A 25,187-nucleotide genomic window follows, 5' to 3' on the forward strand; every position below is an offset into this window, starting at 1 on the left:
CACCTCTCACTTTAGGCTCCATCTTATTCGTGACTCTAAAGAGGGCAAGCGTTGCAAAAAATGGATGAATGGATGGATGGATCTCATCCATCTACAAACGTAAATTATGCCCTAACCTGCTTGTTTTCTTTACCTACATTTAGATGAATGTGAGCATTAGCCTACTCAGTGTTAGATGAATGCGGAGCTCAGAATTACACCAAGCACATAAATGATGTCAGGCGGAGGCCATATACACTTCACTTTCTGGCACTTACATGCAGTAAAATCATCATACAGGGCACCACAGGTTTGTTTGAAGTAGAGCTGTGTCACAACGGCACGAATCCTTCTGGTATTTTAAGTCTAAAATGTCAAAGTGTCCAGATTCTTCTTCAGAAAAAAAGGTCTCCCCCAGGCTTTCGTTTTCAAGGATTACGTGTCAAAGAAATGTGGCTAAGGCATATATATGGGGATGCTGAGGATCTTAAAAAAAAAAGTCCCTTTTGATTAAGGGTGAGAGCAATGCATCATCCTTTGCCAGTGGTTCTAAGCCTTGGACATCCAAATCTCCTTTTACATGAAAACAAAAACACTATCATTATCAATTTATGCATGAATACCACCAAATTAAAATAACATTTTGTGAATGATATGCTACTGTATGGTACTGCTGTAGTGCTGCTTCATCGACAACAGTTACTTTATTTAGAGCATGGGCACAGATAGTGTTTTTTGTATGTGGAGTCTGATTGGAATAGAAAATGGTGTAAGTAAACAGTAGAGATGGAAAATTCTGACTTTAAGCAATATTTTTAATGCAGTGAAAATGCAAAAATAATAATGTATTAACTTGTGTGTCATTTTAGTGAGGGCTGTGAAAGCTAACACTAATCAACTCAGTAGATTTATAGCATAAGCGCCACTAGCAACATAGCAGCTACCAACAACCACAACAACAACAAATACACAGGCGGTTCTAGACAGTTTTACCTGGGGGTGGCAGAAGGTTCAGCTGGGAGGGCGGAGGTTTATTTTTTTGGGAGGGGGGGGCGGAGGGGTAGGGGTTAGTTTAGCCTCCTCAAATGTCCTCAAATGTCCATAAAGATCCAAAAAGGTCCTAAACGGAGACGCATTTAGTCCGGCCGCGCCCAGCAGTGGGGTGCTAGTGGTAGTTTGTCGAAGTCGGTAGTCGGAAACGCTAGCCCGTTTAAAATAATAGGCGATTATATTTGGTCCGGCCCGATAGACGGACGGCAGAAGGGTACCCCGGCTGTAGGCGGAAGGCAATAAACGGTCCGTGAAATTTTAGTAAAATGCCCATGCAGCTCTGCAATACAGTATACAGTATATAAATGAACTGGGTCATGGGTGTTTTATTGTTATGTGTTGTCGTGGGGTGAAGTGATTGTGACAAACATGTCATGTTCTGTTACTTTGAGTACTTCTCTGCATAGGGTTGCCAACTTTCTCACTCCTAAATAAGGGACAGGTGCACGGTGCCAAGGTGGTGTGAGCATGATGTATGAATATGGGATTTTTTTCTAATTTTCACGTTAATGCGGAAATCACATTCACATAAAAATAAGAACAAAAACAAAAAAATTCACAGTGTTTTTCACAGGACAGCGATGATATGTCATGTCATATGAAATCTTATATGAAACCACAATTTGGCTCTTTTCATCAAAAAACCGGTGTAAGAAATCTGAAATGTAAAAGAGCAGTGTGACTCACCAAATGTATTTTTCCATGGATACTTTTGGCTGCTTTTGACTGACTCAAGCAGTCTTCTGTCCTTTTGCGCAGCCAGAGAGAAGTCCTTACATGACAGGTGGAGTGATTGACGCTTGTTCTGAGATTGACGCTTTATCTGATCTAGGATCTGTCATGTGTAGTACCGAGAGTATCCATTTATGAGCGCTGTAATGTGCTATCACTGTTTAAGAACCAGCAATGTATGTTCGAGCAAGTATACAAGTAAAATACATTGAGCTGACAACCTGTGTGTGTCCGTCGTTATTGACAATCGATTGCCATCCAAAGCTTTACTAAAAAGCATCTTATTATTACAGGATCGGTAGATTGCAGTTTTCTGTATTTGCAAGAGTTGATAGTCAATATACGGGACATTTAAAGCGGAAGTCAACCCGAGCATATTTTTTTCAAGAATATGTTCCCAGCAGGCCCAGTAGTTGAAACACAGCATTCTGATTAATTTTGTGTTTGTGGAATATAAATTAAGTCGCAAAATGCACTTGTTTTTAGCCATCTCTGGGGGTGGCCATTTTGTCTTCTGTCGACTGAAAATGACATCACAACTGCTTACAACGACCAATCACAGCTGACCTGTTCTCTGAATCTGAGCCCTGATTTATAACCCCTCAATATCAAAAAATACTAGCAGCAGTATGACTGCTACTTCACATAATTTGTCACAATTGACTGACCATTTGAACATATTAAACATAGACTAGAGCAACCATAACTATATTATAGCTTACCTGACTTGTCTGTGGTCCACCTGGAATGTTCAAGTTAAAATGCACTTGACGTTTTTCCTTAATTGGTGGACGCAGCCATTTCTTCTTGAAAGAAGGGGAGTCTAAGTGGAATAAATTCTAAACGCACGTATACACACCATGGAGACAATATAAGGAACATTTACTTCACAAAGGCACTTGAATTATGACAGGATTCTTGTCATGTTGAGGAATTACACACATTTCCAGTTTCTTCTGCATTTATACATTTCAAGAATGTTTCTGAAATGTTGGCATTGCCAGTGGAATTCGTGACGCCTTAATACATTAAAAAAAATAATGTGGACTGAGCTCGACCTCTTGCTGAATCTTATTTATCCTTGGAAAGACTAGGCACGACATTGCATTGGGTTAGGTTTGTGAATCCAACAGGCAATTGTATTAGACTGTTTAGGATAATCAGAAATAATTAACTGAGTCATCTAAGAGTGTGTTGTAGTCTCATGCTAAAGTCAACCATTTATTCATTTTCCTCATCCAGTGAGGAAAAGAACCATTTGCAGCTAATTCAGTCTTTTTGGGAATGACGTTACACACTTCACAGAGATCGAGACATTTGCTCCCATTCCTTTTCTTCACATCACCTCCAACTTTGTTAAGTAGGGGAATTGAAGTGGACGGATATGTAGAAGTCTCCTCATATGTCCAATAAGGTTTTACTCAGGGCTGTTTGGCTCCTCCGCTCCTTCCGCCACCAAGCCTCTGGTATAAATCAAGTGGTGATGTCTGGTTTCCTTTGCATGAAATTGTGTTTTTATTAGACCAGCTAATCTTGTTTGTCACTGTCTGTGTATTTGGTTGCTTCTTGTCAACTATTTCGGCTGTTAATGCATTTGACATTGTGAACTGCCTTGCTTGAAGATAAAATTGTTAAACGGATCAGTTATTTCATCAAATGTATTCAATGGTGATTTTCTTGAACCTGCTATTGGAAGTGAACCCCCCAAAATTATTAAAAAGAATATGTTTTATGCTGGCCCGCTAGTCAAAACATGGCATTCTGATTAATATTGCGTTGGAATATGAGTTAAGCAGGAAAATCCATCTCAGGGGGCGGCTTTTTTGCCACTTGTTGTCGACTGAAAATGACATCATAGTTGCTCAGGGCTCAGATAACGACCAATCGTGGCTCAACTTCATAAAAGAGGTGAGCCGTAATTGGTCGTTATCTGAGCCTTGAGCAACTTTTATTTTCAGTGGACCGATGTGGGGCGGGGGTGGGAGTTTAGCCTCCTCAAATGTCCCGAGCAGGGTCCTTGAGGGTGCATGGAAGTTCACCCAACAAGTCTATATGTGTTTTGTGAACTGGGAGAATTTCGTTCGACCGTGTCCCTCGGGGAGTTCTTTGGGGGGTGCTTCGGGAGTATGGGGTACCAGGCCCCCTGATAAGGGCTGTTCGGTCCCTGTACCACCGATGTCAGAGTTTGGTCGGCATTTTCGGCAGTAAGTCGGATTTGTTTCCGGTGAGGGTTGGACTGGGTTAGACTGCCCTATGTCACCGATTATGTTCATAACTTTTATGGACAGAATTTCAAGGGGCAGCCGAGGTGTTGAGGGGGTCCGGTTTGGTGGCCTCAGTATTGCATCTCTGCTTTTTGCAGGTGATATGGTGCTGTTGGCTTCTTCAAGTCGCGACCTCCAACTCTCACTGGAGAGGTTCGCAGCCGATTGTGAAGCTGTTGGAATGAAAATCAGCACCTCCAAATCTGAGACCATGGTCCTCAGTCGGAAAAGAGTGGAGTGCCCCCTCCAGGTCGGGGATGAGATTCTGCCCCAAGTGGAGGAGTTAAAGTATCTTAGGGTGTTGTTCGCGAGTGAGGGTAGGATGGAACGGGAGACCTACAGGCAGATCGGTGCAGCATAAGGCGTGATACGGACCCTGTATCGGTCTGTCGTGGTGAAGAAGGAGCTGAGGCGAAAGGCGAAGCTCTCGATTTACTGGTCGATCTACGTACCTACCCTCACCTATGGTCATGAGCTGTGGGTCATAACCGAAAGAACAAGATCTCGAATACAAGCGGCCAAAATGGTTTTCTTCCGCAGGGTGGTTGAGCTCTCCCTTAGAGATAGGGTGAGAAGTTCGGCCATCCGGGAGGGATTGAGTTGACAATGCTGCTCCTCCACGTCCAGGGGAGCCAGCTGAGGTGGCTTGGGCATCTGTTTAGGATGCCTCCTGGCCGCCTCCCCGGTGAGGTGTCCCACCGGTAGGAGGCCCTGAGGGCGACCCAGGACACGCTGGAGAGACTATGTCTCCCAGCTTGCCTGGAAACGCCTTGGGATCCCTCTGGAAGACTGGGCTTCCCTGCTGAAGCTGCTGCCTCCGCGACCCGACCTCGGATAAGCGGCAGATAATGGATGGATGGATGGATGGATAGATGGATCGATGTGACAAAAGCCAATGAGATGGCTAAAAATGGGTGGACTTTGCTCATATTAACTCATATTCCACAAAACAATATTAATTAGCATAGCTGGGCATTTTACTACAAATTGAGCATCGACAATTATTCGTCATCTATCTGCAGCGTGGGTACCCTTCCGTCATTCGTCATTTTTTCTGGGGGTAAAAAAATAGTATATACTATAGGTCGGTCTGCCTCTAATTTCGATTCCGACTAAACTTTCACTAGACCACCCCCCAAATAAAAAAAAAAGTTTCAAAGGATTTTATCTCAGGTTGTCTTATCGACATGTCAGGATATCGTTTGGTAATTTTCTGGCATTGGGATAAAACTTGCAAAATGCCGATTATCAAGATAAATCTGTATTTTATGAATTGTTTGAAGAATGCTATAATACATTCTGTATTCTGGCAGCACGTTGGTCGAGGGGTTAGCATGTCTGCACCACAGTTCCAAGGTTTAGGCTTCGTATATCTGATCTGTCCTTTCTGCGCAAAAATGCACGTTCTACCTATTCTTGCTTGGGTTTTACCTGGGTACTCTGGATTCCTTCCACATTTCAAAAGCTTGCATGTTTTGTTAGTTGAAGACTTAAAGTTGTCCATAGGGGTAAATGTGAAAGGTTATTTGTCTGTATGTGCCCTGCTATTTGCTGGCAACCAGTGAAGGGTGTGCCTTGTCTCTCGCCTCGTTAATAAGAAATAAAGATAATGTTCGAATGAATCATTACAGTCAGCCGCTTGTTGTTATTTTCCATCATCTTTACTATCAATTATAGCTTTTTATGGACTCCATTGTATGTGTAGCTGTCTTTTATCACACATGATGCACTCTGGTGTAAAAATAGAACAAATGCAGATTTGTATAGTCCTTATCCTTGAGTCAAGGTGGAGGATAATTAATTATGTATTGGTCTATTACACAAATATTGATTTCAAACTATGTGTCAAGCTTCGTAAAGGTTTCTCCAAAGCTAATGTCACTCTCTCCTGCATTGTTTGACTATGTACAGTGTGCAGTATTGAGCTGCCTCCACCATATTGATTTTTGCAGCCTTTGCGATATAACTCTGGGGAAGCTCACTCGGTTGGGCACGTACCTCAGTTCGAGCTGAAATACAAGAATAAGAGTTGCAACCAGGGACGCACTGGGACCAAGATTCAGCCCGGGAATATTCTTTGCCGGCCAGGGATGGGACGGCGGCCGTCATGTGCCTATACATAATAGATGTCGGGGAGGTGGAGGTGGGAGGTGTGTGTATGGGGTGGGGAGGGAGGTTGGGGTTCGTACCGCGGACGTCACACAACGAAAGTTAATCGAAAACGAGGGTCGTGGGGCGGCCGTCAGATGGTTCAAACAGCCCGGAAATAGACACTGAACACATTTTCCCGAAATTCCCGATGACCAGCACACCCCTGGCTGCAACTAAATGTTATTTTCATAATCGATTAAACTTTACACTATTTTGTCGACTAATCAATGAATCAGCTTTAAAAACGTTTCTATCCCAAAACATTGATCATTGCTTACCAAACTAAAAGCAAATATTTTATTTTCATCCAACACAAAGATAATCACTTGACATTCATGGAAGACTGCAGAAATTGGATCATATGTATTATTGAGAAGCGGAAATTCCGAGCATTTGGACAATTATACCTTAAAAAAAGTATCTAAATGATTCAAACACTAATAAAATAAATAAAAATTAAAAATAACCTTCGCAGTTCAGCATACAGTATTGTTCTTCATTAAATAGGCTGACATCATGTGTTTGAAGGGCAGTTTAAACCGGGGGCATGTTTTTCTCAAATAAGTTAATTAGTTAATAATTAATTAAATAGTTAGTTAATTAATTAACCTCAGGCACAAGCATTTCAATACGATACAATACAATACAATTTTATTTGTATAGCCCATTTCACAAAAGATAGAGCTGTAACAAAGCACTTTACATAAAAAGAACAAAATACAGTGGTACCTCTACTGACAAAATTAATTGGTTCTGGAAGAAATTTCTTAAATAGAAAATTTTGTAAGTAGAGATGCGTTTTCATTTGTAAATGCCCTAATCCATTCCAAGCCCCCCAATATTGAAACATAAATGTTTTATAATGCATTTTTATGCATCAAAACATGTAACAATTAGATTATTGCACAATAAATGAGCGTTGTATATAATGTAAAAAAACAAAGTATAGAGTAAAGAATAAAAATGATGGTTGTTTACCTTTTAATTAATTGCTGTCCTAATCGCTTTTTGCCCTCTTTGGTTCATGTTCTCTCTCAGAAGTGGTTTTTGCCTGGCGTTTTGTAAAGAACTGATTTAATAACGTGGCGACTGTCGATATATTACGGTCATATTCTTTGGCGAGATCAACCAAACGCATCCCCCTTTCATACTTTTCTATTTTCTCTTGCTTTGTTTGTATGGACAGATTTTCTCCTTTTTTTCTTTTCCTCGTGTCTAATTCACGTAAAACTATCGGAACACCTCATGGCCCGAGGGGCGAATGACGAAGACGCTGCATAGAAATATCTATCTATCTATCTCTCTATCTCTCTATCTATCTATCTATCTATCTATCTATCTATCTATCTATCTATCTATCTATCTATCTATCTATCTATCTATCTATCTATCTATCTATCTATCTGCACGCATAGACACATACGGTAGAGGTCCCTCTTAGCCAATGGGATGCCAGGAAGATGCTAGGTCAGCCAATGGCAGAGAAGCTATAAGTATGTTGCATTCAGGAAACTCCGGAGCTGCGAGCAGCCCATACTGTATTTTTACCTTTCGTATCTTGAAATTTCTTTCGTAACAAGAGTCAATATTTTCCTGTTGAGGCGTATCGTAACTTGAAAATTTTGTATGAAGAGATGTTCATACAAAATGAACATGAAAAGAGTACCACTGTAGCCATAATACAACAAGTGGAATCAATAAATCAACAAACACTATACACAATAGACACCGGAAAAGAGCCAACCTTTCAGGTCTTAGGTCGGATCAAAAGCCAGAGAATAGAAACGTGTCTTCAACTGGGTTTTAAAAGTGGACAGAGAGGGGGCTTGCCTAAAATCCAATGGGAGGTCATTCCGAAGGGAAGGACCGGCATCCGAAAGGCGCGATCCCCTTTTGAGTCTCGAGCAGCGCCTGGTCCGCAGACCTGAGGCTGCTAGATGGTGCCTAGGAGTGGAGGAGCTCAGAGAGGTACGCCTGGGCCAGGCCATTTAATGATTTATAGACAAATAGGAGAATCTTAAATCGAACCCTGAAATGTACTGGGAGCCAGTGAAGGGAGGCCAGAATCGGTGTAATGTGGTCCATCTTCCGAGCTCCAGTTAGTAGGCGGGCAGCAGCATTTTGGACCAACTGGAGACGTTTGAGAGAGGACTGGCTGACTCCAAAATAAAGTGCATTACAGTAATCTAGCCGAGATGTAACAAAGGCATGGATGACTGTTTCTAAGTGCTGATGAGAAAGGAGGGGTTTTACCTTAGCCAGCTGTCTAAGGTGAAAGAAGCGCGACTTTACAACAGCGCTGATTTGCTGGTCCAATTTAAGATCACTGTCCATTTTAAAACCCAAGTTTAAGACTGTTGGCTTTACTGTAGATATGAAGCCAGGGGGCCCAGGTCAAAGTGGTGGGATGTAGATGAGCCACTGCGACCAAACACCATAACTTCTGTTTTCTTTTCATTGAAATTTAAGAAATTCAGTGACATTCAGTCTTTGAGGTTGGACAAAAGTGGTCTTATGGAGAATGCGTCTTTTTTTGCTCAGCGGGATATAGATTTGACAGTCGTCTGCACAGCAGTGGAAGAAAATATCATGTTTTTGAAGGATGGAACCAAGGGGCAGCAAATACAAAGCGAACTACAATGGCCCCAAAAAGGAACCCTGTGGAACACCATACGATAGAGGGGCAGAGCGGGACTCAGAGGAACCTAGGCTAACAGAAAAAGTCCAGACAAATAGGATCCAAACCACTGTATTTCACTGTAATACAGAGACACTAATGGGAAATGGAAGCAGTGAAATCTTGCTAAAGTCGTTCATTTTAATATATGGTTTGTCCAAATTTCGGGTAAACAAATTTAACAATGGCGGGATACACACAGGGATTTTCAAGCCCAGTGCAAGTCTATTGCAAAGTGCAATCTAACTGTGCGCACAGGTGGAGTTTTCTTTCTTTTGGTTTCTTTTGGTTTCTTTTGGTATTTTCCAACACTTTGCACAGGTAGAATTGGGCGTAACTTGGCATTTACGTCATTGTGCGCTGTTGTGAGATGGCATGCAGCTGACTCCTGGCCAACCAAAGAGACTCCCTTCATTACCATTAATATAGGTGCTGGAAGCGCACAAATGCTTGACATTGTGGAAGAAGAAATTGACTCACTGTAGCCCGAGAGATTAGATTGGCGTGCGCAAAGAATGTTTATACAGTTAAGATGCAAGTTCGGATGATGTAGTCGACCACGTGTGTGACGTGGGCAATTGGGGACCGCCTTGCACCTGTGACTGTATGTGATACGTCCCCCTCAGTCACAAGAGGACTCATTTGTCGGAAAACGTTTTGGAATTGGACCATTTTAGTCAATTTAACTCACAATTCTTGCACGGATTGTTAATTGAAGACTCTACATTTTTGGGGAGTGTAAATGTGGGTGTAAATGGTTGTTTGTCTACTTACATGTAATCTGTAGTTGTGATATATGTACATTCAACAACATTACGTAACATCTGTCAATATTACCTTTCCTGAATTTGCCTTCCGCAGGAGTCAGTCCAAGTGGTGAGCCTGCAAGTCTCAGAAGGTTTTCGGATTACTTTCATCTTCGACTTCTGAGAGATGACAGAAACAAAGACACCCACTTGGCGGAAATTGCACAGCTCCTTTTTGCTTTTTAACCAAGTCGTGGCTGTGGCTTTGAGCCACGCAGTCTTCACAGGGAGAAGTCATTAACAAGATGTCATTATGCTTTAAAGGGAATATCCCAAAGGCATGCCCCCCATAGTATCTCACTGCTGTATAAGCTGCAGCCATAAAGATAGAGGGTCTTTTGAGGTCATCAGACAGCCAGGGGCCATTGCCTTCTTTCATATGAGCTAAAATACTGTATATTTGACGATAGTTTGAGCAATCGGCAAGACTATCCGTGATGCCTGGCATCTGAATTTGTTTTGGAATAGCTGTGGGGTTTTTAAGTCTGTTGTTAGGCACAAACACTTTCTTGCATCATTTTTTAGCTGCAGAAAACGGTATTAATTTAAAAGGCAACACAATCTATCAAGTCTTGCATCATACTAACTTGCATGGTATTATCTGCTTTTTCTTATTCCAGATCCCAGACACTACTCAGCCTCTTCACATCCTCTGCAGCCATGGGTCTATTTGTATCTGCAGGGACTCTGTTCTCCGTGCTCCTCATTAGCAGGTAAGATTGCTTACAAAAGAAGAAATAACATCGCTGGATTTTACAAACACAAACTTATGTTTGTGTTTATTATGTTTCAGGCAAGAACCATAATGGGATATTTTTTTGTAGCCAGCACACGTGCACTAGGGTGTTAAAACTGCAGCATCTTGATTTTCATGTCGGTTGAAGCCTAGTTTAGTGCATTTGGGAATTTTCCAAATGGCACGGCGCCATCCTAGGAGTTCCCATGGACCGAGGGTGTTTTCTCTGACTGTTGGTTGCTGAAAGTAGACTAAACTTTGGAACAACTGAAAGCAGGTCTTAAGTTGTGGCGCAGGTGGTGTTACATCATTTTGGTGAATTTGATCGAGGTGCAGGCAGACAGGGTCTGATCTCGTGGCCACAGCATAACTTCCGTGCGCACTGCTCAATGTGACGGAAATGAAAATTCTATCAACCTTGCTGTTTTCCACTTTTTGTATTGGGAATGCCTGTTGCACACTATTTTGCGAAGCCTCTGCCACTTACAAGCTTCGGCTGGATAGCTAATGTAGCTAAATATGATGTGAAGGCAAAACGTTTCTTTGTATCCGGTGTCTACATAGCATAAGTCACTAATCAGCACATCACCTGTTTTCTGAACCCGAGTCGTGATTGGTCATTATCTGAGCCCTGAGCAACTGTGATCTCATTTTCAATCAATAGCAAGTAGGAAAATATCCCCCTGGAGATGGACAAAAACAGATGGATTTTACCTATTATATTCTACAAATGCAATATTAATCAGAATCAGCCGTGTTTCAACTAGTGGGGCTGCATAAAACATATTCTTGCAAAGTAAATTTTGGGGTTGACGTCCACTTTAAAATATAACAACTTTTATTATTCCCACAATGGATGGAGAAATTAGTTTTTTTTTTCATCAGAAATAATAAATGTATGAAATTGAAAAATAGCATGCCAGAGAATACATTTGTAAAAGAAGTACATTGCACAAAACAGAAACCTAAAATACTCTGTGTTAACTATCCAAACCAATCAACCGGCAGCATTATTTGTTATTTTAAGTGCTGGTTGTTCATTTGGATGTTTGACATTTGATTGATCACTTTGAAAATACTTGCTTTCTTTACAACAGTTGAAAACAGAATCAGTAAAGGCTAATTAATCTATGGGCTCAGTAATTTGAAAGAGATAGAGAAAACTAAAAGAAAGTTTTCTTTTAAATTATCAGCCTCGTTGTTTTTTTTCTTTGCACTATTTTGCACTAGGGAGGGATAACATTTATTTCTGACTAGAGATTGCACAATGTCATCCTTACCATCCATCCATTATCGATACCGCTTATCCTCACAAGGGTCGCGGGCGTGCTGTAGCCTATCCCAGCTGACACCCTGAATTGGTTGCCAGCCAATCGCAGGGCACACAGAGACAAACAAGCATCCGCACTCACAATCACACCTAGGTGCAATTTAGAGAGTCCAATCAACTAACCATGCATGTTTTTGGAATGTGGGAGGAAACCGGAGAAAACCCACGCAGGCACGGGGAGAACATGCAAACTCCACACAGGGAGGCCAGGGCCGGGATCGAACCCACGACCTCTGAACTGTGAGGTGGACGTGCTAACCAGTCGACCACCGTGTCGTCCGTCATCCATACCGATATTTATTTAATGAAGTTTTTATTAACCTAGTCAGAAATGATTCATTCATTAAATTATTATTAAATATATTTTACCCTTAATTTTGTCATGATACAGGATATACTGTTATCATGAAGGGATGCAATTGATACCATGATATGAATTTTTGGCCATATTGCCCAGCCCTAGTGGGAAGTGGCTGTATCATTTCTGTGTGAACAATCAAGGCTCACTCCACACTGACAATCAACTCCAGTTTTCAGAGCGTGAACATTAAAATTCCATTAATACATTCATGATGCTGTTGAGCACATCTGATTAGGCATGCGCAGATCGGATACACAGACACACCAGCACAGGTCTCATGGGGATGATGGGATATTTTGCGTCACATTTGTGACGACATTTGTGGCGACATTTGTACACACCTCTTTCTCACTGTGTCTGAGCTCCATATACCATTGGTGAGCTTTCACTTTCAACTTTCACAGTTCATCCAAGAAATAAAAACACACACTACCAAAGATTAAAAAATCTGTTTTTCCTGTCAGGTCTGTGATAGGAGGTTTTTTTCCCAACCCGCTTTTATTAATTTTGACTTCTCGAACCAGCATATTTTAAATGACTTTTTTTTAGACAGTACCTTATTACAATTATATGCATTGTTTCGTATAAAGACCCCGGAAAACTAATCTGCAGGATGACAGAGTCCATAAGCAAACACACAATGGTGCTCGGATCCGCGGCTGGACAGCTTTAATGCAATCATGAATGATAAGTTTCCCTCGAGCAGTGGAATACAAATGGACTACAACTCATTTTATAAACACACATGGCGACGACCTATGTGACCTTGACAGTATGAGAAATACCCCAAGCCCCTTGTTGCCTTTTTACAAAAATTCATGTGACATAAATGGTCATGGAAGTCATCCATTCATCTACTACAACACACTCACTGAGGCACGAATGGACTATTTGAATGATCTTACTTCATTGTGAAGATGAAGACAAGAAATTCTAAATAGACACAAAGGCAAGTGCTATCATCCTTTTGTTTAATTTTCTCCTCATCCGTACTGTTCCATATTCTATGATTGCCCTAATGGCATCTGAGCATTGTTATTCCCTGAGTTCCCTGAGTATATTGTATGTTGTCACTTTAATGCTGCATGAGTTAAAATAATGCAAATTCTGTACATGTGGGGGTTGAGATAGGCTTCGTTGTCTGGCACAGCATTCAGATACTTTTGAGAGTGTTTTCCAGAGCATCTTGCTGTTAGCTTTCTTGCCTTGAGTAATTTCATCAATTTGAGTTCATAAAAAAATCTTTCGGGCTGTTGTACTACCTAAACAAACAGATGAAGGACGATATATATATATATATATATATATAATTATTAACTTTTGAATCTCTTAACAACAGAACATGCCATGCATTAAAATTCATATGATTTGATTTGAAGAGTTTATCATTTTACAAGACAGTATACCACTTCACTACTGATATTCCATTCTGCATGTGAAGTTAACGCTTAATTCATAATAGCCAATAGATAGAAGTGCTAGTCAAAAAGACAAGTACAATAGTGTTAAGTGGTAAGTGGTATAGGAGATGGATGGATGGATGGATGGATGTATGGATGGATGGATGGTGTACTTAACTCAAAAGTAACATTCCAGCTAAAGCTAAACATTTATATATGCAATCTAAAGATAAAATAAAGATTTTAAATTGATTCATTTTTCCAGTGACCCTCAGGGCCAAAGTACTTTCTTAATGGGTTTTGTTTCTCTTTTACTGCAAAAGTAGAAGTAAATTGCCTCATCTTAATTTAAACTAATCTGTGGTTTAACTTTTCCATTCATTGCTGATTCAATGCTGACCGAACCCCCTTTTCCATATTCATCAGCCTTAATTGCAGATCCCCTATCTGGAACAATATCTTTCCGCTGTTGGGATTATCTGCCATTGTAATCTTCCAAAGCGATTAGGCATGGTTTCATTGAGATTAATATTTTCTCGCTATTCCTTTATATTGAAAGCTTCAAACAACAGGGTTCATTGTGTACTCACTGACTGAATGCAACTTGTCATCACCTCAAAACACTGCATGGGGGCACAATACAAATAATAACATGACCTCAGAACGGAGAGCACATTGTATAAAGTGAGATTATACAACGCTGCTGCCACCACCATTATAAAGATCAGAGGCTTTTTCAATCCCCTTTAGACTTTGGTAGATCTACACTAATGGAGACTTCAACTACAACAATTAACATACTGTATGATCCAATTAACAAGTTGCTGACAGTGTGAGTTAAAATTGAACTTTATTATCTTGGTAGAAGTGGACTATTTTATATATCTTTTATGTTAATATCATTATATTGCACGCATGATTACAGATTTGTGGCTGGTCGGTGTAGATTAAAAACAAATAATTTTACGATATTAATAGTTCAACAACTTGTAAATGCCGCGAACTCATTTATATCATTACTCATTACGTTTCATTTATACGGAGCATGCAAACATTTGGTGTATGAGAGTAAGTATTGGTCTGGAAGCGGTTTTAGCCTTGAATAAGTATTTTTCTTCATGGCAGAGAAGCCTGAAAGACTGCAAATAAAATAAAAATTGTCACTATATAAATGAAGGAGCAGCATGGTATAACATAATCTATTTGTAGGCCTGCAGTGCTTCTGTTTCCTTATTAAAGTACATTTTCCACATGATCTCGCTACTAAAAGATAAATAAGATCGTTGGCTCGTATTATTTAATTAAAACAACACTACAAAGTATTTTCATGGAATTGATTATCTTGGCCAAAGCACCAGCGATTTAGACTTGCACGATTAATTGCACCCTGGAGCTCAATGAATCTGTGCATGCAAGCTTAGTTTGTGCTAAATAAATAATTAATGGAATTGCTCCAAGAGACAGCTTTGCTAAAGATGTAGCATACTGCATCCAGTATTCGTTAGTTTCAGTTGTTACAGTATAGCCAGAATTTCCGCAGATCCTTAAAATAAGACATTTAATTTTGAAGAAATAATGTCTTGATTGCCCTTAAAAATGACACCGAATGCCTAAATCCACCGTTTACAGGCTGTGAAAATTAGATCTACACGTGATCAACAACATTTGGATATTTTTCAGCTGCAGTCAGTGATGCAAAAAACATCTATTGTACATGTTTTGGTTCGGTCAGCCACACCTGCGAGTGAGAGTCTGAACTTTCATTTTTTTTTAAGCATTGGTCATCTTATTCACATTTGGCCAGCTGTAGGAACCTTTAATATCGTCGCTGTCCTGTGAAAAACTTTTATGTCCATTTTTTTTTTCATTTTTACAAATACAAATATTGCAAGCTCCAAGTTTGCTGGTAAAAGAAAAGTATACGGTGAAAATCTGCAATCCAAGGAAGAGTGGACCGAAAAGTTGGCATTCATTCATTCATTCGAGCAGCACAAGACTGATGCGTTTACTATGTCAGGAGACTAAACAAGAACAAGAAAAAAAAAACTTGTCAGAATGCATGTCTGAAATGTTACACAATGTTTGAGGGAAAACTAAAAGAGGAAATGACATCTAAAACTAAGATAATACCTATCTCATATTTTACAGCAGCCAGACACTTTTAAGTCCTACCTTGTGATAGGTCAATTTCTGGCTTCAGTTACTCCTCATAATAAGCTTGACGTGTGCCATAGCTGACGAGGATGAAGAAGCGATGTTTAGAGCAGTGCTGAATTTCACTCATCAAAACATGACCTGATTATTACTTTGACAGAAATATGTGGCTGTCGATTTTCCTTAGTCAAGGTGCATTTAAGCGAAATGGCACTCTATTTTTCTGTCCACACACAGAAAAATGCACTTTCACACTCCACAATATTAAAGCGTTGACGCAGAAAAACATGACTTTTTAAAGCCGTCCTTGGATTCACATTAGCAAGACAATAATCACTTACATACTGTATCAAGATTGCAGGAACATTGTTAAAATGTTTGTTGTTTTATTTGTAGACTGGATGTATGATCACCCTTGTGTGACTGATTGGGTGTGTCTACAAAGTGCTATATCAAGGTGATATTGCATAGCAGCAAGCCTGTGAGTTAATTATGCTGGGATGAGAGAATGATTAGCACAATTTATTCTGCTTCTACGACGACCAGCAGATCACTAATCTACTAAATGTGGTATAAATGAAACATTATTAAGACATGAAGAATAAATAAATCTTCACGGAACACAGGAAGGCATGCTAATGTTTTTTTTTTCAATTAAAAAAATACAAATGTTTTTTGTAATTATGTCATTTCTAGTGTTATGAGCAGTGCACGATTAACTAATTTGTGCAGTAGTATAAAAATATGTCGTCATGCAGCACAAAATGGCACGTTCAGTTACCGACACGCTTTTTTCTTTGATTATTTTTTGTTCTATTACTTCAATTGTGACTTTACTACTTCATTAGCATAGACAGCACAAACTGGAGGGTTCAGAAACACAAATTCTGGTTATATCGACACACATCCTTAGATATCACTAAGATAGATAGCCATCCATCCATCCATCATTTTTCTACTATTTATCCTAATGAAAGTCATGGCTGGGCAGGAGCATATCCCAGCTGACTGGTCAAAAGGCGGGGTCCACACAAGTCAGTGTTGAAGATTATTCTCACTATGCGCATTACTATATTACAGCCAGAAAAAAAAGCACATTGTTTTGTTGATAATCTCTCGGGCACCAATTAAAACTGAGATGATTGATCAATGTAAAGGTTGCATTTTTTGCACACGTCTCAGGCTAGATTTCATTTGATCAGGGGTGTCAAGGTTTCTTTCATCTTAGTCTGCATCACCCCATAATGACTGCCCTCAGAGAGTAAGTTGTAAACAGTGAAGTATTGCATAAATAAGACATCATCATAGTACTACATAATTACCTCTGCAATTATCTTTGAATGATTTTAACAAAAAAGAAAAATGACTCACTGTAATGGTTTACTCACCTGGCATCTGCACAGATAGGTGTGGTCCATTTCCAGTCAGTTCAGTGACCGTGTGAATATGAGTGTGGATGGTTGTCTGTCTCTATATGTGTCAGTGGCAATGATGGGTGGCCATTCCATGGTTTAGTCTGCCTTTCACCTGAAGTCAGCTGTAATGGGTTCCAATTAAGCAGTATAGAAAATAGAGGGATCGGTAAATGGAAAATGCATTTTTAAAGGGTTATTTTTTTTATTGTTATTATACTTAAAAGTCAAATTACTGGGTGGGTCCCATGGGGTGCAGTTGTTTTGATATTTCAAATTTCAGGGATTATTGCCGTATATAGGGAATGGGCGGTTTATATGATGGAAGGGGCCCAATTTTTCATCAGTGCCACTGGTGGACCACATGAGGCCACGCACTGCCCAACTAGGTGTGTGACAAAAACGCCATTTTAAATAAGGACCAGATACGTGTATATTTATACATTTTTATATATTTTTTTATTGAACCAAAGGACAGAGGAGTATCTTAACACAGGATAATACTCAAATCTTTATACAAAAGATCCATCCCTCTATTGCACACATCCAGTGATCTAGCCCACCCACCCAATCAATATTTAATATGAATTGCATATTGAAAATATAATTTCATATTTTGATATTTTTAAAAATTAATGAAAGGCTGCCCATCTGGACCAGCCTGAAATAATGATGGAAGGATGACTGACGTACTGTCGAGCCTACCTTTGCAAAATTGACAGCAAAAATGTACCAAACCATGGCCCAAAAACAGAGGTCCGGACCATACCATGGGTTACCTGTACTGTCACACCTTTTGTAGAAGTATCGCCATGTTTGCTGAATTTCATGGCAATATAAGGCTTCAGGAGCATTAGAGGTTCCACAATATCTCAATGAATTCAGTACAAAGGAGTATTGTGGCCTCCGGTTTTATTGTATTGTCAGCAGTATTTAATTTGTTGGAATTGTTCCCAATGGGGTGTATTAAAACTTTGTAAACTATACCCGGTGCTCCTTTTAAAACTGGTAAGACTTTTTATGTTGTTTGGTTTTCAAAATATCTATCCATTCATTATCTGAGAGGCTTATGCTCATGAGTGTCGCGGGTGTGCCGGAGCCTATCACAGCTGTCTTCGGCAGCAGGCGGGGTACACCCTGAACTGGTTGCCAGCTAATCGCAGGGCACAAACATACACACTCACATTCACACTTATGGACAATTCCGAGTGTTCAATTAACCTACCAAGCATGTTTTTGGAATGTGAGAGGTAACCCCAGAGAAAACCCGCGCAGGCACGGGGAGAACAAGCAAACTCAATAGAGCAAGGCTGGAGCTCGGATTCAAACCCACAACCTCTGCACTGTGAGGTGCAAAATATAACAAAATAGAACTATTTAAAATGACTGTATACATAGCATTTAAGACAATCATTTCTGCGCACAGTGAGTACTTTTGTGCTCGCTGATTTGCAACTGTCTATTGTCATAATCACATTTTTCATGATATTCATACATCAGTGGGCTAATAGATGTCTTTTTCTACTGTCCCACATGAAAGGTTTTGTGCCCTACCAAGGACTGCATAAAATGAATAAACATTAGCTTTTATCCACCAAGCTAGGTACATGAACTGAGGATGACTTGCCATGCCTGTCTTTGCATCTTACGAGCCTGTGAGGCTGAGAGGTCTGAGGAAGACTCGAAAGACACCTACTGTAATGCATGAGCAGATAATCTTTGTACATGAGAGCGGCAGCATCTCAAGTCCAATCTTGTGTTCAAGTGGAAATAAAAAAAATCTTCTTGACAAAAGAAGACAATTGGGGCATCCAATATGCATTTTCAAGAACAAGCTCAAGGGAGAACAAATGGAGAATGTTTAACCTGCTCTACCTAAGGAAGAGCAAAATTATCATTAAAAGAGTGATACGGCCCGAACACAACTGAAGTGTTGCACAGTATGCGGGGCTCTACATGTAGTTTGCATGAGTAGCCAATTATCAGCCACATACAGTCATGAGCAGAGCTGGGCATTTTACAAAAATTTCCCAGTCCATTTATCGCCTTCTGTCTGCAGCCGGGGTACCCTTCCGCCGTCCATCTATCCATCTTTTTTTCAGGCCACACCAAATAGTAATTGCCTTCCGTCTGCCAACTTCGAACAACATCCCCCCCACCCCTATCCCCTTCGACGCTGAGCCATATTTTAAAGACTCACCATGGCATGAAAGCCTCACCGCGGCCGGACTAAATGCGTCTCCCTTTTGGAACCAGGAGCTGTCAAAAAGCCTCGCCGTGGCCAACGGGAAACGGAAACCTCGCCACGGTCATTGAAGCCTTACCACGAAATTAGATGATAAACGATTACATAGATGGAAAAAAATGGGCTACCAACTATACTTAGTCCATTTATCTTTTTAAATTTCCCATCTTTTGTTTATCGCCAACAAAATGGGCGGATAGATGGACAGGTCCGTCACATCGGCGGAATGCCCAGCTCTGGCAATCAGCAAAACTCCGGCTGATTAATTATTATATTGAAAACGCCTAATATTGGTTGTTATAATCAGCTGGCCGATTAATAGGTCGAGCCCTCCTTTAAATTAAAATTTTCTGTAAACCTCTGGCTCATTAGCCAAGTGGACGAAAACCACATTGCTCCTCCTGAATTCGAGATTCGACCTCCTGACGGAATGTCCTCTCCAGCACCCCTGAATAGGTATCTTACCAGGGAGGCTGAGGAGTGTGATTCCTCTGGATAGAACCTGTTGTCAAGATGCATGAGTGCAGTCAATAAAGGGTGTAATAATTTTCCCCAATGCCTATCAAATAGTCACACTCTTTCCTTAATTTCTCAAGCTAACATTTCTTAACTCTTAACATCTCTGCCGCAAGGCTGTGAGATGGCAACTTTAATTTTTGTCACAATTGTCCAGTTCAGTTTTGTTCAGCCACATCGCTTGGTGTGTGATGACTGCTGGGCCTAAAAATTTAATAAAATTATCAGAACTGGGCCTCGCCTAAACGCCACGAGTCCCCGTCTGCATATTTAAACGATCCACATGGTCCCAGTCGGTCCGAGTCAGTCCAACAGCATCAAGAACGGATTTAACCTGTACAACGCCACGCACAGGTGCCGCACACCTGAAACGTGGCTGAATAAGGAAAAACTAAAATAATAAAACAGTATTGTGTACCTTGTACATACGCAATGCCCCATATTGTTTTTATTTCACCGATCACTTGGGTGTGTATGTGTGTGTGAGTGTGTGTGTGTGTCAGTTGTTTTTGTTTTATATTTTTTCTTTGTTTGGCGGCGTTTTCTGCTTGTGTGGCACCTGCTTGTGACGTGAAGATTACGTTCACGACGCCGATTGGCTGACGCCGACTGGCTGACGCCGACGATTAATGGACTGGGACCACATGGGTGGTTTACATATGCAGACGGGAACTCTGTGACGGTTATGCGATGCCCAGCTCTAGTCATTTCATTAAATTTTTAGGCCCGTCAGTTATCACATCATTGTCATTTCTATACCTTTTGTCAGAAAAATACAATTCAAAGGCTTGATCTGGAGCCAAAATAATTTTAAACATGTGCTATCATTCTAATTTAATTGGTCTTGAATGTGAAATGAATAAATTTTCTATCAATAACTCATTTAAACAGTGTTTTTAATTTGTTTGTTAATATGGAAGAAAAATGCATATATTATGGTAATATGACTTGCAGGTTGCATGAATCAAGAGTAAAATTATCTCATGAAAATGTATTACTGAATCCCTTGTGAGTCAGAGTTTAAGGAGTAACAACAAACTTTGCCGGAACTGTATCCCTGCCAGCAGTGGAATGATTCAGAATGCTTAAAATAAATAAATAAATGTAATTGCTCCCTGTGCATATGCTAAAAACACATGGGATTTCTGTACAACAAAAGGCATGGTTTGGATGCTGGAGTGAGATAATGACATGAATCAATGAAAGATGTGTGGGAAGCCGGTGCGACTTGTGCATATTGCTGAGTGGGAGGAAGCATGGAGGGAAAGACAGGGAGACGGAAGTCCATGGAGAGCATTACTCAGCTCACTGCAGGGAGGGTATGTTCATCTAAATTAATCTGTTATGAAATGCGCAAGAGCCGCCTGAACTGATGCTTCGTTTGAGTTGAATGAAGATTGGGTAGAAGAGTTTGTGGGGGTTGGGAGGTCTATGGAGAGGTTATGTCATGAAACCTTATCTGAAAAGGCAAATTCTGCCACAGGGTGTGAGACCTTCATTCTAAGGCACCTCTGTATAACTACAGAATGTCTGAACTGATTCATCCAACCAAGCATCCAACATGAAGCCACCACACATTAGTATAGCCTTTAGGCCACTGAATGTATAGAGAGATGAAGGCCATCCAGTGGTCACAAGTTACAACAGCTTCAAATGTCACAAACTGCACTTTGTAGTAGAGGTCGAGGACCTTCAAGTAGAAAATAGATTCATTCTTAAAGTGATTTAGAATATCACAGTACTTAATTTGTATTGCGGTCTTTTTTTAGCTAATCTATCAATCCTATTTAGCATATAGCAATCAAAACAAATATTAATGTGTTGATTAGTTGTTGTTCAGAAACAAGTGATGAGCAGCTCATTAATGTGCCTTTAGCTTTTCTGTCCATGTGTATGTTTCTTTCTCATTGATTGGTAGCTACTTGATTCACAGTGCTGCCATTATTTGTGTTTCCTTCTCATTGATCTGCACCGACAAGTCACACTGAAAAGAATCTATCCATTTTCTTTATCATTTGTCCTGTACACAGTCACAAGGGCTCTGGTGCTGGAGGGTATCCTAACTTAGCAAAGGTTGGCAGTAATTGTTCCTTGCACTACTCCCAACAATGATCTGAAGAATTTAGGAGATCAACAAAATACAGTTTCCATGCAATATGTTAGGTACAATGATGATGACATAGCAGCGCTGTTCAATAGTTTGGACGTGTTTAGCACCATCTGTTTTCACAGCTATTGATTTGTTTTTGTTTTTTTTGTCAAGATGGCGGAAAGTGCGACTGTGTCTTTGGCGACCCTCTTGACAATTCGGCTCATTTTACTGTTTTGGCTGATTGCTGCTTCATTCACAAACGCTCTGCTTGTATATCGCCAAACTTTATTGGACTTGCGATACGCCGTAGGAAGTTCGGGTGCGTTTGAGCACAAATGGAAAGAGACGTTGCCTGCTGACATCGCGGCAGACCTCTTCCATCTCCCAGCACTACCACCGTGGCGAAAACGGCACCGAGGCTAACGTGGTGGCAAGCTAGCGAGGCTGAAAAGGTAGCAGGTGCACGCTTCGTCCCCTGCTCGCTCCCGGACGCACGGATGTACTCCACCGATGTGCCTTGCTCGGGACCCCGCTGTTGGCTGCCTGATACCCGTCGTCAGCTGCGCCGAGGAATCCCGGCTTTGCCGCCACCTACCATGCGCCATTGGACGCGGTGTGAATCGCCAACTTCCCAAGGAGCTTCCCAGGGTGCACCAATTGGAGGTGACACGCGCACTTGCGGATGCTGATGCTTCCACAAGGATAGCGTTGTTGAACGCCCATTCGTTGACAAACAAATCGTTTATCCTGAGGGAGCTATTTCATTCCAACAACTTGGATTTCGTGTCACTGATGGTGTAGTGGTACACACGCCTAAGTTGTATGCGGGCAGGGAGGGATTGGTTCCCGCTCAGTGACGGTGTCTATGTGTGTGCCCTGCGACTGGCTGGCGTCCAGTTCGGGGTGTAGTCTGCCTTTCAACCATTGTAGGCTGGGATAGGCTCCAGCACCTCCCCGCGACCCTGTACACTTGTACAGGATAAGCGGCTTGGAAGATGACATGACATGACATGACAACTTGGATTTCCTCTGCCTGACGGAGACTTGGACTGGCGCCGGTGAGTGCAGTGCGATGCTTGAACTATTACCGCCTGCATGCTCTTATTTGGACGTGCTGAGAACTTCAGGCCTCGGTGGAGGAACGGTGACTGTTTTTAAAAGAAAATTTAGATGTAAACAGTGTTTATTCGCCACAGCGTACAGCAGCTTTGAGGGCACTTTCTTTGAAGTTGCCAGTGCCGTCCCTATGCTCTGCGCTGTCATATACCATCCTCCCAAATACAACATGGAGTTTCTGAATGACTTTTCAAATCTTCTCGCCGAAATCATGTTGCGATATGATCACATCCTGTTCATGGGGGACTTTAATATTCACGTGTGCTGTCCTGAGAAACCACTGGCAACGGACTTTCTAAGACTAATTGACTCTTTCAATTTGGTGCAGTGCGTGGCTGGCTCCACTCACAAAATAGGACATACTTTAGACCTTGTCCTTTATGGTCTTTCGGTCTCAAATTTGAAAATTTTGGACAATGTGCTCTCTGATCATATGACTGTGCTCTTTGATGTGATGTTTTCCAGTGCTGTCAGAGCTAATGCTAGCGAGCACAAGGCCCGGGTTTTTAACCACCTCACTGCTAGTCAGTTCTCTGATGCCTTTGATCAGCTCTGTGTTCCCTCTTCAAGCTCAGCACTTGGTTCCGTTCATGTTGCCGTAATATTTTGGACTTCGTTAAAAATGATGCTGCAAAAAATTAGACCGGAGCCATGGTTTAATGAGAGCACTTGCACAGCTAAACAGGAATGCCGCAGAGCTGAACGCAGATGGAAAAAAGACTGCAGGTCTCTTACCAAATTTTAAAGGACTGCTGGCGTCGTTACTAGAAAAAGGTGAAAGAGTCCAAGAGAGACCACTTGTCGAGTCTGATTCAGGTAAATCGCCAAAATCCACGCGCACTATTTAAAACAATTGACTCTGTACTCAAGCCCCGTCAACCGACGGAATCGTCCCCTGAAATGTGCGATAGATTCATGCAGTTTTTCATTGACAAGGTTGCTACAGCTAGGGCTCTTGTTTCGAACACCACATTTGTCCCCTCTGTCCAAGTTCCTTGTTCGGCAGTGTTCCATTCCTTTGAGCCGGTTTCATTGACATTTTTGGAGGAAGTGTTTTGCCATATGAAACCATCGGGCACCCCTTATGACTCCTTTCCTTCACACTTCTTTAAGGAGATTGTCCCGACAATTGGAAAATCGGTTTTGGCCATTATCAACAGCAGCCTGTCTTCTGGTGTGGTCCCACAACATTTTAAGCATGCTGTAGTGCAACCGCTGCTTAAAAAAACTGGCCTTGGTCAAGCTGTGCTATCAAATTTAGATCCATTTCCAAGCTGCCTTTTATGTCTAAAATTCTGGAAAAAGTGGTGCACTCACAGCTAAGATCTTACTTGGATAAACGCAATGTCATTGAAGTTTTCCAGTCAGGCTTCAAGAAGATGCATAGCACAGAGTCAGCCCTGCTATGTGTTTTCAATGACATCCTCCTGGCAAATGATACTGGAGACCACGTATGTCTCGTTCTGTTGGATTTGACTGCAGCTTTCGATACGGTAGACCGCAATATTCTTTTGACTTGCTTGCAACACCAAGTGGGCATTGCGCTCTACGCGCTCTAGAGTGGTTTAGATCCTATTTAGCTGGCATGACTTTTTCTGTTAGCTTAGGTTCCTCTGAGTCCCGCTCTGCCCCTCTATCATATGGTGTTCCACAGGGTTCTATTCTGGGGCCATTGCTGTTCTCATTGTATTTGCTGCTCCTAGGTTCCATCCTTAGAAAACACGGAATCTACTTCCACTGCTACGTGAATGACTGTCGAATCTATATCCCGCTAAGCAAAAAAGAGGCTTTCTCCTTGAGACCACTTTTGTCCTGCCTAAAGGACACCCAAGACTTAATGTCACTAAATTTCCTAAATTTCAACGAAAAGAAAACAGAAGTTATGGTGTTCGGTCCCAGTGGCTCGTCTCCATCCCACCCTGTTGACCTGGGCCCCCTGTTTTCACATCTAAAGCCAACAGTCTCAAAATTGTTTTTTAAAATGGGCAGTGATCTTAAATTGGACCAGTAAATCAGCGCTGTTGCAAAGTCGAGCTTCTTTCACCTTAGACAGCTGGCTAAGGTAAAGCCCCTCCTTTCCCATCAGCACTTAGAAACAGTCATCCATGCCTTTGTTACATCTCGGCTAGATTACTGCAATGCACTTTATTTTGGAGTCAGCCAGTC

General features: G+C 41.2%; 1 protein-coding gene across 3 annotated transcripts in view; it reads left to right on the forward strand.

The window, feature by feature from the left end:
* The window catches only part of LOC147139568 (gamma-aminobutyric acid receptor subunit pi), a 55,878-nt gene that overhangs the window by 3,147 nt on the left and 27,544 nt on the right, over positions 1–25,187 (forward strand). The window contains exon 2 of one of the 3 annotated variants that reach the window (XM_086045782.1): positions 10,280–10,372. In XM_086045782.1, coding sequence (XP_085901908.1) covers positions 10,320–10,372 — 53 coding nt within the window. In that variant the 5' untranslated portion in view covers positions 10,280–10,319. Of the gene's footprint in view, positions 1–10,279; positions 10,373–22,869; positions 22,964–23,586; positions 23,838–25,187 lie in introns of those variants that run through there. The other 2 variants (XM_086045783.1, XM_086045784.1) reach the window with 2 other exon arrangements.

The sequence above is a fragment of the Filicampus tigris genome, chromosome 11 (genome assembly GCF_054856515.1).
Source record: "Filicampus tigris isolate MCC_2025a chromosome 11, RoL_Ftig_1.0, whole genome shotgun sequence".
NCBI classification, from domain to species: domain Eukaryota; kingdom Metazoa; phylum Chordata; class Actinopteri; order Syngnathiformes; family Syngnathidae; genus Filicampus; species Filicampus tigris.